The sequence below is a fragment of the Cotesia typhae genome, unplaced genomic scaffold (genome assembly GCF_013202065.1).
Source record: "Cotesia typhae breed Kobodo isofemale line unplaced genomic scaffold, CoteBio_Ctyphae scaffold_152, whole genome shotgun sequence".
In the NCBI taxonomy this organism is placed as follows: domain Eukaryota; kingdom Metazoa; phylum Arthropoda; class Insecta; order Hymenoptera; family Braconidae; genus Cotesia; species Cotesia typhae.
The window spans coordinates 607,829-620,050 of NW_027423776.1; the positions used below are offsets into that span (position 1 = coordinate 607,829).

Genomic DNA, 12,222 nt, shown 5'->3' on the forward strand with positions numbered 1-12,222 from the left:
CTTCACGTAGGCAAACATGACTGATGCCTCGAGGTCAGAATCAATTTATACGTGGGTAATGAATATCCTGTAATCCAAATTTACGTTGTAATTATGTGAAATAATAATCGTAAGCTATACAAGAAATATGAATGGAAAAAAAGTAATGAACATAAATATAATATGATAACGTTAATATTTAATAACAAATGCAAAAAGAAAAACGTCTTAACCAACATTTTTGAAAAGTTTTTTTTTTTAAGTATATTATTTTTATCATGCAAACATATCTGAACCCAAATATATTATGTATAAAATTTCCAAACAAATGTTGATTAAAACGTTAGTGCTTCATCATCATTATCTAACTGTTTCGCATGGTATCGTTCAGCAATAATTAATAAAAAACTAAACATTCATTATATTTTATATCCATGCTTATCATAAAGACATAAAAACTTCATAACCAAAATGATAAGTGGCAAGACAATTAAATAATTCAAACCCTACTCATAATTCCGTTACAGAGCAGTTCCCACCTACATATGTATTATGTTTATCATTAATCAAAAGTAAATACAAACAAGTCCGTCACATAAATGTCACATACATTTTTTACAAAAAAAGACAAATTTTGGCAGAAGTTAAATTTTCTCCGTTCAAAAATCGATAGAAGAAAAAAAATGTTATAGCGATCCCAAAAAAAATTTTGAGAAATATTAAACATACAACAGCTGATTTTCCTTTTAAAAGTTCGTGCAAGTTTATTTCTGGCAAGGAATAAAAATTTTCAAACGATAAAAATTATATCAAAGTATTCAATCATTATAGTTTTTTTTTTCTCATTTATAGAAATTTTTCAAAAAGATAACTTAACCAGCAATGAAAATTACATTAAAAAAATTTGATTACTATTTGGGCTAAACCGAATGTTCAATAAAAACTATAATATAAAAATTTATCAAATTTATGTTAATTGAAAAAAAATGTATACGAAAAGTTTAATAAATCCAAAAATGCACGACTCATAATGCTAATATCTTTGTAAAGAACAAGCATAGGAAAACGGATAAAAAGAAAATTCTCATAAATAGATGTTTAATTATATTTTTAATTATTTTAACTTTAAATATTTTGAGCTGACAGAAGTAATGTCCATTCAATTATTTATAAAATGTTTTAATTATTTTAATTTGGAAAAATCCCGAAAGTATAATTATTAAAATAGTTGCGAGACAAAGGCAAAAAAATTTTGAAACATAGAGCACAATCTTTGATGTCACGCATTGTGAGTCGTGCTATATCAATATTCATTTACAGAATTTTCAAAAGAATAGAATACTTTTTAATCCTGTAATCAGTAAGGGTTTTCATTTAAATTGTTAGGAACAGTTTAGCAGAAAGAAAGTATGAATTTTAATCAGACAAAAATGTCAAAATTTTTTATTTTCAAAGTAAAAAATTATAAATTATTATTATTTTAGGCATATACGCAAATAGAAGCGGACTATAAAAATTGATTGTTTTTGCCTACATGAAATCATGCATACATGTTAATTTATTAAATATTATAATTTTATTAGAGCATTGTTAATTACGCTAGCTACGGAATAATAATTTTATAATGAAACCTAATGGACTCTGATATTATAATCGATACATTAAATAATAGTATATTACACCCCTTGGGAAGGAAAATAAGAAAAGCCTCAGATCACATGTAATTGTTGGCCGAGGCGAAGCCGAGGTCGACAAACATGTGATCTGAGGTTTTCTTTTTTACTTTCCAAGGGCTGTATACTATTTTTTTGTCCGACGAAGGCGGAAAGCGGCAACTTTGTTTAGCGTAGCGGGACGAAAGTTGCCACTTTCCGCCCGGAGGGCAAAAAATACTTTCCAATCCCAGAACTAGTTCAGTTTTCTAATAGTAGTTTATTGAAAAAATATTATAGAAAATTAGGATCACATTCTTTAGCGCAAAAATGCAGCCACAGTATGTTTGAATGGTAGAGTAACGGATTTAAAACTACTAGGTCATTTACGAAAATAAAATGTGATGTTGATAATAGATTATTATTGATTAATCATAATTCATAAATATGTAATAATTCTTCTAGGAAGTATCTTTGAATTTTTTATAGGAAAGCCTCAATATAGTAATAATTTTAAAATTTTGTTAATTATCATACACCAAAAACAAAGTGTAAATTTTTACAGAAAATTCATACAGAATACCTTACGATTCCACATAATCTGTTAAGGTTCCATACGAACAATTATTGAAAATATTTTATGCAAAAAAAAAACAAACAATAAAATTAGCAACGCCAAAAAGTAAGCTGTTCTTATTTTTTCGAAATAAAATTTACGAATTCAAATTTATTGGGACACTAACGCAAATAAAATAAATACTTAAAGTTAATTATTATTAATAACGAACTAATAAATAGATATTCTTGCTATAACAAAATTTATATCTACAGGTTGTAGGAAGTCTAAATTTAATTATATTTTTTAAATTTTGTTAATTATCATTCGCCAGTAACAAAACAAGCATTTTTTATTGAAACCTAATGGATTCTAATGTTATAAGTGGCATTCCGTACAAAACATCTTAGAATTCCATAACAAATTTAATTCTTCTGTATAATCTATGTCTAATTTTGTAACAATTGTTGATTAAAACGTTATTACTTCATCAACATCTAACTGTTTTACATGGTCTTGTTCAGTTATAATTAATAAAAAATCATAACTCTCATTGTATTTTACATCTATGCTTCTGCCAAAAAAAAGCATTGTAGAGCAAAGGGTTAAAAATTCCGGTGAAAAGTTAATTTCCTTTCACCTAAATACACAGTTATTGAAGCAAGATACTAACGTTATTGCAGAGAAAAAAAAATTTATTTTTGCGATGATACAAGTCTTAAGGAGCAACAAACTGAAATGTTTCAAGATAAATTAATTTCGATATACATTAAGAAATATTAATTGTGATCCCAAAAAAAAAGTACAGAAAAACATTAAACTAATAACAGTTCATAAGTTGCTTGACTTAAAATTTAAGCGATTTACAAATCTCATGGATGTTTATTTCTAACAAAAAAGATAAAAAATTTTGAACGATAAACTTAAATAAAGAATTTTCCATAAATTTCATAAATAGATAATTGGTGTTTCAAAAAATTTAGATCTATTAACTATAGACAGTCTGAGTATAATTTAATTTAGAATGTTTTAATTATTAATTATCATGAGTCAGTAAAAAAAGATAAATTTTTTATTGGAACCTAATGCAGGGTTTCCCTAACCATGGGTCGCGACCCACTAGTGGGTCGCGAGCGAATATAAGGTGGGCCGTGTCTGTAGAACAACACACCAACCGATCGAGACGACCGCCCGCCGCGCCGGCCGGGCCGAACGGATTGAGCGCAAGCGGCGCGGTGGCGCGCGTGCTGAGGGGGGGTGGAACGCGGGAGGCGAACGAACGCATTTTGAAGAATTCAGAGCGAGGCGTCTTTTGTTTTGTGAAGTTCATTCCGCGTTGAGTTGTATTCGTTAGCGTATGTCATTGTTGTAATCTTGCGAAAATTATTATTGACGTTCGACGATAAAAATGGAAAAGTGGTTAAAACGGGGAGCAAAAACTACCGCGCCGACGTCAGTTGATTGCGAAAATAATAGTGGAAATGCAGATGATATTTTGAGTGACAAAAGCGGCACTGAGCCTGACTTCCAAATGCCCTCCACGAGTTTGCATGACACAAAACGTCGAAAAGTTTTGAGAAAATATGACCCGGAATATCTGAAGCTAGGATTCACTTGGAATCATGATACGACAGATCCACGTCCTCAATGCGTGATTTGCTACGAAATATTGGCGAACGAAAGTATGCGCCCCAGTAAATTGACACGTCATATAGAAACAAAGCATTCCCATTGTGTGAACCAGCCAGTAGATTTTTTTCACAAAAAAATGTTAGAAATGAACTCTTCAAAAAAAATTGTGTCACATTTCGTGAATATCAATGAAAATTCTGTATATGCATCGTACCTCATTAGCTTACGGATTGCAAGAGCAGGTAAGCCTCATATTATTGGCGAAGACTTAGTGTTACCATCGATTAAATATGCTGTCGGAGCGATGTTTGGAGAGAAAGAAGTCAAAGAAATCGAGCGCATACCACTATCAAATAATACTGTTACGCGTAGAATTGACGAAATGGCTGAATGGACAGAAGATGAATTAATCCGGAGAATCATTGATAGTAAATATTACGCTCTGCAACTAGATGAGTCTACTGACGTTCAAGGTCTATCTCAATTAATAGTTTTTGTGCGTTATATATGGCAAGAAGACGCGCATGAAGATATGTTGTTTTGCAAGCCAATTGTTCGTGGAACGGCTGAGGTAATCTTCAATTTAATCGATACCTATATAAATGAAAAAGGTATACAGTGGAAGAAGTGCGTCGGTATATGTACTGACGGTGCGAGGGCCATGTGCGGGAAAAATAGCAGTGTTGTCACAAGAATTCTTGAACAAAATCCTTGTGCTTTGTGGACACATTGTAGCCTCCACAGAGAAGCACTGGTTTCCAAAGCATTGCCTGATGATTTCCAAACAGTACTAAACACAGCTGTTAAAATTGTGAATTATATTAAAACAAGACCTTTACAAGCTCGCTTATTTAAAAAGCTGTGTGAAGAAATGGGTAGTCATCATACATCTCTCCTTCTGCATACGGAAGTTCGCTGGTTATCCAGGGGAAAAGTACTGGCGCGATTAGTGGAATTACGCAATGAAGTTATAATTTATTTGGAAGGAAAAAATGAATATATTGAACATCTGAAGGACGAAGAATTCATTCTCAAGCTCACTTATACAGCGGATATTTTTTCGAAGTTAAATGAACTAAATTTGTATTTACAAGGTTCAAGCGAATTACACATTTTTGCAGTCCATGATAAAATTCGCGCGTTCATGAAAAAGCTTTTGCTGTGGAAGAGTTGTATTGAGGATGGAAGGTATGATTGTTTTGAAACACTTGAAACTTTTATTGTTGAAAATCAAGTACGGCCACAGATGAACGTAGTGTCTGCCATTTCCACCCATTTATCCTCGTTAAAAGAAAACTTAGACGACTATTTCGGTGAGGAGATGAAAAAGCTCCATTCATTGGATTGGATTTGCAACCCATTTCAAGACCACCTACCAACTGGTATGTCAACAAAAGCAAGTGAAGAACTAATTGATTTATCCGAAAATTCGTCACTAAAAATTGTTTCAATCGTAAGCAATTAACAAAATTCTGGCTCTCGGTTGCTGGTAACTATCCATGCCTGTTTGATGAAGCTATAAAAGTCCTCCTCCCTTTCACTACCTCATACCTATGTGAGGTCGGATTCTCTAATATGGTGAACATTAAAACTAAATACCGAAATAAATTGGACTTATCAAACTCACTGCGCTTAAAAATAACTCGGGTTGAAGTTGACGTCAAAACTGTGATGGCGAAACATAGGAAACAATTTCATCCTTCCCATTGAAATAACCTTTTAATGTACAATAGTTATTTAATTAAGTAATAAAAAATTGCATTAACACTTCGTTTGTTATTTGAAAAGTCCGCTATGAAAACCGTTACCAAAATGAATAAATCGTTTGAATTTCCTACAGGTGGGTCCCAAATTTGTAAACTTGAATTAGATGGGTCGTAGCCAAGACAACTTTGGGAATCACTGGTCTAAGAGTCAGAAAAATCGAAGATTGAAAAAACGCTGTGAGCAGGCAATTTTGGAGACTGCACGTGCAAAAGCATCGGTTGATACTTCGTTTGATAATGATCCAGTTATTAATAACAGTGTAATGAACAACGACAATAATTATGACAGTGATGATTTCAGTTTACAGTCGATTCATTTAGATAATACCGTAACCGATATCTCTTTAAAGACTTACACAGATAATAATGATAATTCTCATTGTACAACAACAAAAACAACATCAACAGTAACAGCAACAACTACTACAACTTCTATCACTTATAATAATAATAATAATAATTGTGATATCGAAGTACCAATTCCTTTAACCAAACAATTAGCTCAATGGAAATGCGAATTTAACATTACTCAAGCTGGATCAAGTGCTTTCCCTTGTGGAAATATTTTTCTGAAAAAACTCTTGATAAAACTTCAGAACTCTGAATAAGACTTCTGAAAACCCTTATTTTTCCTAAATAAGTTTTAAACAGAAATATTAAGTCTTTACAAGCCTGCTTAACCCTGAAAAAGTCTTCAATAGTCTAATAATTTGGACTTTTTGAAGGAATTATTTAGAGTTAATAAGACTTATTCAGAATATTTAAAAAAGAATAAAAAAGAGTTTTTAAGACTTAAAAAGAGTTTTACAGCTAAGACGGGAGAGTAATTAATTAAAAATTTGTATTCAGATTTATATAAAAGTTTTATTTCATATTTTTATTAAAAAATAGTTAGTTTTTCTTTATAAATTATTTAGATATTAATAATAATAATATCGAGAATAATGACAATCGAAATAAAAATAATAACAGTAATAATTATATGAATAAAATTAATAATAATAGTATGAATAATAATCATTCTTAATAAAGATAATAATGAAAGTTATAAAATTCATAATAATAATAATAATAATAATAATAATAATAATAATAATATGAATAAGAATCATTTTTATCAATGACAATAATAAAAATTATAAAATTAATAATAATAATTATAATATAAATAATAATCATTCTTATCGATGATAATAATAAAAATTATAAAATTAATAATAATAGTATGAATAATAAACATTCTTAATAAAAATAATAAAAGTTATAAGATTAATAAGAATAATTATAATAGCAATAATAATCATTCTTATTAATGAAAATAATAAAAATTATAAAATTAATAATAATAATTATAATATAAATAATATTCATTCTTATTAATCATAATAATAAAAGTTATAAAATTAATAATAATAGTATGAATAATAATCATTCTCGATAATGATAATAATTAAAGTTATAAAATTAATACTAATATTATGAATAATAATATAAATAATAATCATTATTATTAATGATAATATTAAAAATTGTAACATTAACAATAATAATTATAATTATAATATAAATAATAATCATTCTTATCAATGATAATACAAATTATAATATTAATAATAATAATAATAATGATAGAAAGGCGCACTAAACAGTTTTCTTAGATTTATTTTCTACAATAAATTTAAATATTACTGAAATAAAGTTCTACTTTGCATAATTTTAACTAGTCTATATTAGTTAAAAAAAAATTAAAATTATAAAAAAGCTAACACTAAAAATGTAGGATTAATTATCATTTAATTAATTTACTTATTTAGCTTAAGCTTTCTTTTCGCCGAATGTATGGCTCTATCCAAATAAATATTTATCATACGTTCTTTTCTCTCTCTGTTTAATAATTCAGTTGAATAATTTTGTTGTTGTAAATAGTACCGGTAGTGGATTTTTAACAGTTCCTTCTTCCGTGGAGTTAATACTGTGCGACCATTGGTATTTTTTGTTCGCGCACTACGCGCTGTGATAGAGTGTCTATCCCCAGACTGCATGAGACATAATAGTCACAAATTTAGCAGGAGTTTGAGCATCAAAAGCAGTACTGGACAAATTACTTAGTATAGTGATACCATCTCCGAAGTCAAACATATTATGATCGAGATAGTAGTATGGATCGTAACGCTGTTCTGGTTGTTGTTGCTGTTGCCGTTGTTGTTGTGGTTGTGGTTGCTGTTCTGGATGTTGTTGCTGTTGCCGTAGTTGGTGTGGTTGTTGTTGTTGTTGTTGTTGTTGGTGTTGGTTTTGTTGTTGTTGTTGTTGTTGTTGTTGTTGTAACTGCAGCAGCTTTTTTCTATCAGAAGCCGCGTCAAGTCTCGATTGTTGACTTTCACGTCGGAGCTTGGACAACTCTGCATCTCTTTTTTGGATATCTTTTAATAATCTTGTTATTATTGGATCCGAAAAATTCTAATTGTAAATAATATTTATGAACTTCATTAAACCATTATCACCTCTATAATAAAAAAATATTTTCATTAAGTTTGTTACCTGTATATTAGTTGTAACCGGTCTGTTATCCGAAAAATTTTGCCGCGCCGGTAATGACAGTGGATCCTAAAAAAAATTATTATTGTCATTTACTAGGTTATTTTTTATGCTATAATTACTAAATTTTTACTTTCTATATTTTTATATAGAATGAAATAAGTGTCAAGTTTTTCTTTTCTATTACAATATGTGAATAATTTTTTTATTGCCACTATTTTTTTTAAGTCCCATCAAACGTACAGTAAATTATTTGAAAATTTGTATTATTATTACGTTTCTTAATGTCAAATAAAAGTAGCATATACAGTTTGTAACGTAGTCATGTGTTAATAAAAGTAAGTATTTTTTGAAAGTTAGACTTTTAAAATAATTTTTGTCAAGTATTCGATAATCGACTCCTGATAATTATTATTTTAATTAGATTACGTAATTGTTTATTTCCAATCTAGGAGTTGACTTGAATACGGTCCGAATCTGAACTTTTTTTCTTTTTTAATTGAATTTTTATAAAATAACAAAAATTAATCGATTTAAAATCTCTTATATTTCTTCTCATGATTAACGGAAAATAAGTAAATTAAAAAAATGTTATTTAAAAAAAATTCTTAAGTGTTTGTGAATCTTTATCTGCAAAAATAGTAACTCGAAGTAAAATAAGTTTAACGAGGATCGGACCTTTTTAAAAAATTTTGAATTGTATTATAATATAATCATTTACCTCCTAATTTTACAATTAATTAAACATTTAAATTATTCTAAAATATAGGTATTATATTCATATCTATTGTTTTGTAATATTATTAAAATTTCATTTAAGAATAAAAAAATAATTGTTTCACAGTAATCTAGTAAAAATGATAAATGTATCATCAATTTTAATCATTAGTTTCAATTTCAACTATTCTTAATTAATTTATGAGAAATGTTTTGCCGTACCTGTTGTTCATCATTATCGTCATCTGTGTCTCTTAGATTTTGATCATTTCTATTAATAATGACATTTGCTTCTACATGCGGAGCCTCCGAGTCACTTTCTGCAACTATATTTCTTCTCTTTAGTTCTTCTGCTATTACTGTATTTTCATCCATTAAGTCAAATTCAGCATCACTCTCCAACTCACTTTGAATATTTTTACTTCTTTCCTCGTCATCAGGACTGTTCATTCTGATAATCTATAAAAACATAAACAGTATTTAGTTAATTTAAAAAGTAAAATTAAGCTTATATGGCCTTAAACATGCAGCATACCTCATCATGGGAATGCTTTCTATCTTCTATATAACTCTCAACTATTTCATCCGTTTTTTGTTTCTTACTCTTCATTTCATTTTGCTTTTTAATCTGTAACAAAGTAATGAATTAAATGATTTCATCGTTAATTAATATTACATGTTTGACATATGAAATTTTTGAAATGCTATAATTTGTTACATACCTTTCGAATGTTTTTAGCCTTCGCAACACCCGATTCGCTTTCAGTATCATCATCGGTTGAAGAATCTAGAGCTGACGGGTTAGTAATCACCGGTTCTCGAATACGTAGATTTTTATCTAACAACTTCTCTCGCATATCTGAAATTCCATGTTGTAATGTAAAAATAATTATTTCTGAGACTAGTAAATTTTTATAAAAATATTTTCTAAGTAATACAAAATAATTATATGTTACGTAGGTATTACCTGACACAGTTAAATTAAGTATTGATCAATCTCTCACACTAGAATTTCATTTTACAGAAAAAATAATTATCATAATGTCTTCGGTCAAGTCATTGTTAGATTAAATAAGTTATTTATCCCATTTCACATAACTTCTTTTTTTTTTATTCTCTTTGTTAATATTCTGTTAAGTTATTGAATTTTATATTATAAATAATTTTACTTAATATTAATATTCAAAATTCGACTCGCAGCTTGAAAAAGCTAAATATTTATACCATGGGGTCAGTGTGGCCAGACAGTGGCTAAACTGTTCCTCCTCTTCATACTGAACAGCATGAACAGTATCGCTGGGTACAGAACTTTTTTTTTCCTACAATTTGGCCGAACTGCATGGGACGTTCCGTTGACATAAATAAAAAAAAATATCTATCTCTTATCGTACATATGAAAAATTTTTTTAAATAATTTTTGGCTAACCGCAATATTTCAGTAATACATTTAAAAATATTTATTAAAAATCGTAAATTTCAAGAGTTTTTTACATTTTTTTCTATAACTTCATATTTATTAATGAGTTATATTATTTAAGACTCATAAACACGTAAGGTATTGAGAAAACGACTTTAATGGAATAATGTTCAAAATCTAGGAATAAATTTAGTTTTGATAGAATAATTTTATCAAAATTATCAAATTTTAATTTTTTAAGGTACAAATAAAAAAAACTTTTTAGAACAGTTGATAGCAATTACACTCGCGTAATATTCAAGAAAAATATGCATATAATACCTGAATAATAGCTATAAAACTGTAGAATGAGTTTCTCAGAAATTAATAAAATCGCTATGAACCGTTTTTGGTAGTTGTATAAAAATTAATATTAATTATCAAATGAAAAATTATTTTTTTCAAAAATGTTTATCTGTCACATTGTGCACGCATTATTTTCAAATCTAGAAATATCTATTAAATAGTAAAATCTCAAGTTAAGGTGGTCTTTATTTTTTAATTAGTTAATTAATATAATTTAATATAATATACGATGTGAATAAATATAAAAGGAATTTTTAAAAACTATTGTTCGTACTTGATAAGCAATAATTTCTTAGAGATTCTATGAAATTTGTATACATAAATATATATATCTATATATATATATATATATATATATATATATATATATATATAAATATATATATATATATATATATATATATATATATATATATATATATATATATATATATAATTACTGTGAATAAATAACATATGAAAGATATTGTCTAAGAATATTGTTCTGAAGTGAGATATAAACTTAATGGGTTGGGAGAGTTAGCTTCGTATTTATAACTTCAACATGGATCCTTTTAATTTACTAATTAACAGATCTAATAATATATATATTTTGATTTAACTGCACAGTTATTGAATAATATTTACTGTAAGAAAATGTTGAGCTTACTGAAAAATCATGTTGCCCAAAAAAAAATATTTCTCATTGTACAAATACGTCTGACAGTAACATAAAAATGTGTTTATGGTACTATAAAAACAAAGTTATTTATTAAGCCACCAATAGTGATAACAATTTAAAATTTATTTATTGAAAAAGTATTTTTAATCATACTGTATAAATATAATATACATATTGACTGAAAAATTCATAATTAATAAATTAACATTTTTTTCAGACTTCTTTCGACCATACTGCTGATGATATTTACAGTAAACCATTATGTTCTTGTACATCTATTACCCGTCGAGAAGTATTGATGATGACACTACTGCTTGGCGCTCAAGAATCATTAACATGGGAAACGATGACAAAAATACTATCCATGATTAACACAATATTTGGCGATAAAATCATCCCATCAACAAAATTTAAATTATTTCAACTGTTAGAATTGAACGAATCAAGTTTTTCTCGTCATTTATATTGCAATGAATGCTTTTTCTATTTTGGTATCCGTTGTTATGTCCACCCCAAAATTTTTCTTTAAATTTAAATCACCCGCGCAGATGGAAGACTTCACCATGCGCGAAAGCCACAATAAAATATAAGCTACGCGACTGCTGGTTGACTAGCGGGGACTTCTGCAATCTCAGCACCGCGAGTATTTAAAAAGGCGATCAACAGCCAACGCCTTGTCTTTGATCAAGTAATTCGACTTCCGCGTTTAGTTGACGGACCCGTGCCTTGTAAAAGTCACTCATCTTAATTTGCTCTGCACTTAGGACGAGTTCAGACTTGGTTCAACTGGCAGGCCACGTATTGGTCTTTGAGCAATTAATTCGACTTCCGCGTTTAATTGACGGACCCGTGCCTTGTAAAAGTCACGCATCTTAATTTGCGCTGCACTTAAGACGAGTTCAGACTCGGTTCAACCAGCAGGCCACGTATTAGTTATTAGTTCTAAAAATCTAGAGAACCGG

The 12,222-nt window shown here is 28.6% G+C and overlaps 1 protein-coding gene across 4 annotated transcripts; it reads right to left on the bottom strand.

The window, feature by feature from the left end:
- Positions 1 to 2: 2 nt before the first annotated feature.
- LOC141536653 (uncharacterized) lies at positions 3 to 10,241 on the bottom strand. 4 transcript variants are annotated; one of them, XR_012480767.1, is made up of 6 exons: positions 9,560 to 10,241; positions 9,373 to 9,465; positions 9,060 to 9,296; positions 8,124 to 8,189; positions 7,392 to 8,042; positions 3 to 67 (listed from the first exon to the last, which is right to left on the bottom strand). XR_012480767.1 is itself a non-coding variant. In XM_074257326.1 (6 exons), exons 2-6 carry the CDS (start codon positions 9,692 to 9,694, stop codon positions 7,611 to 7,613), a joined length of 963 nt encoding a protein of 320 aa, XP_074113427.1. In that variant the 5' UTR covers positions 9,695 to 9,696; positions 10,062 to 10,241; the 3' UTR covers positions 7,276 to 7,610. The 4 variants fall into 4 exon arrangements, 3 of the variants coding, with proteins under 3 accessions (XP_074113427.1, XP_074113425.1, XP_074113426.1); XM_074257326.1 differs by lacking the exon at positions 3 to 67 and having other exon boundaries at positions 7,276 to 8,042; positions 9,560 to 9,696; positions 10,062 to 10,241; XM_074257324.1 differs by lacking the exon at positions 3 to 67 and having other exon boundaries at positions 7,276 to 8,042; positions 9,560 to 9,967; positions 10,062 to 10,241.
- Positions 10,242 to 12,222: the final 1,981 nt, after the last annotated feature.

Excerpts from the sequence above, each read along its gene's own strand:
- LOC141536653 (XM_074257326.1), bottom strand. The coding sequence starts at position 9,694 with ATGCGAGAGAAGTTGTTAGATAAAAATCTACGTATTCGAGAACCGGTG. Across the intron at positions 8,190-9,059 it reads ACGATAATGATGAACAACAG|GATCCACTGTCATTACCGGC; the intron begins GTACGGCAAAAC and ends AATTTTTTTTAG. Across the intron at positions 8,043-8,123 it reads CGGTTACAACTAATATACAG|AATTTTTCGGATCCAATAAT; the intron begins GTAACAAACTTA and ends ATTTACAATTAG.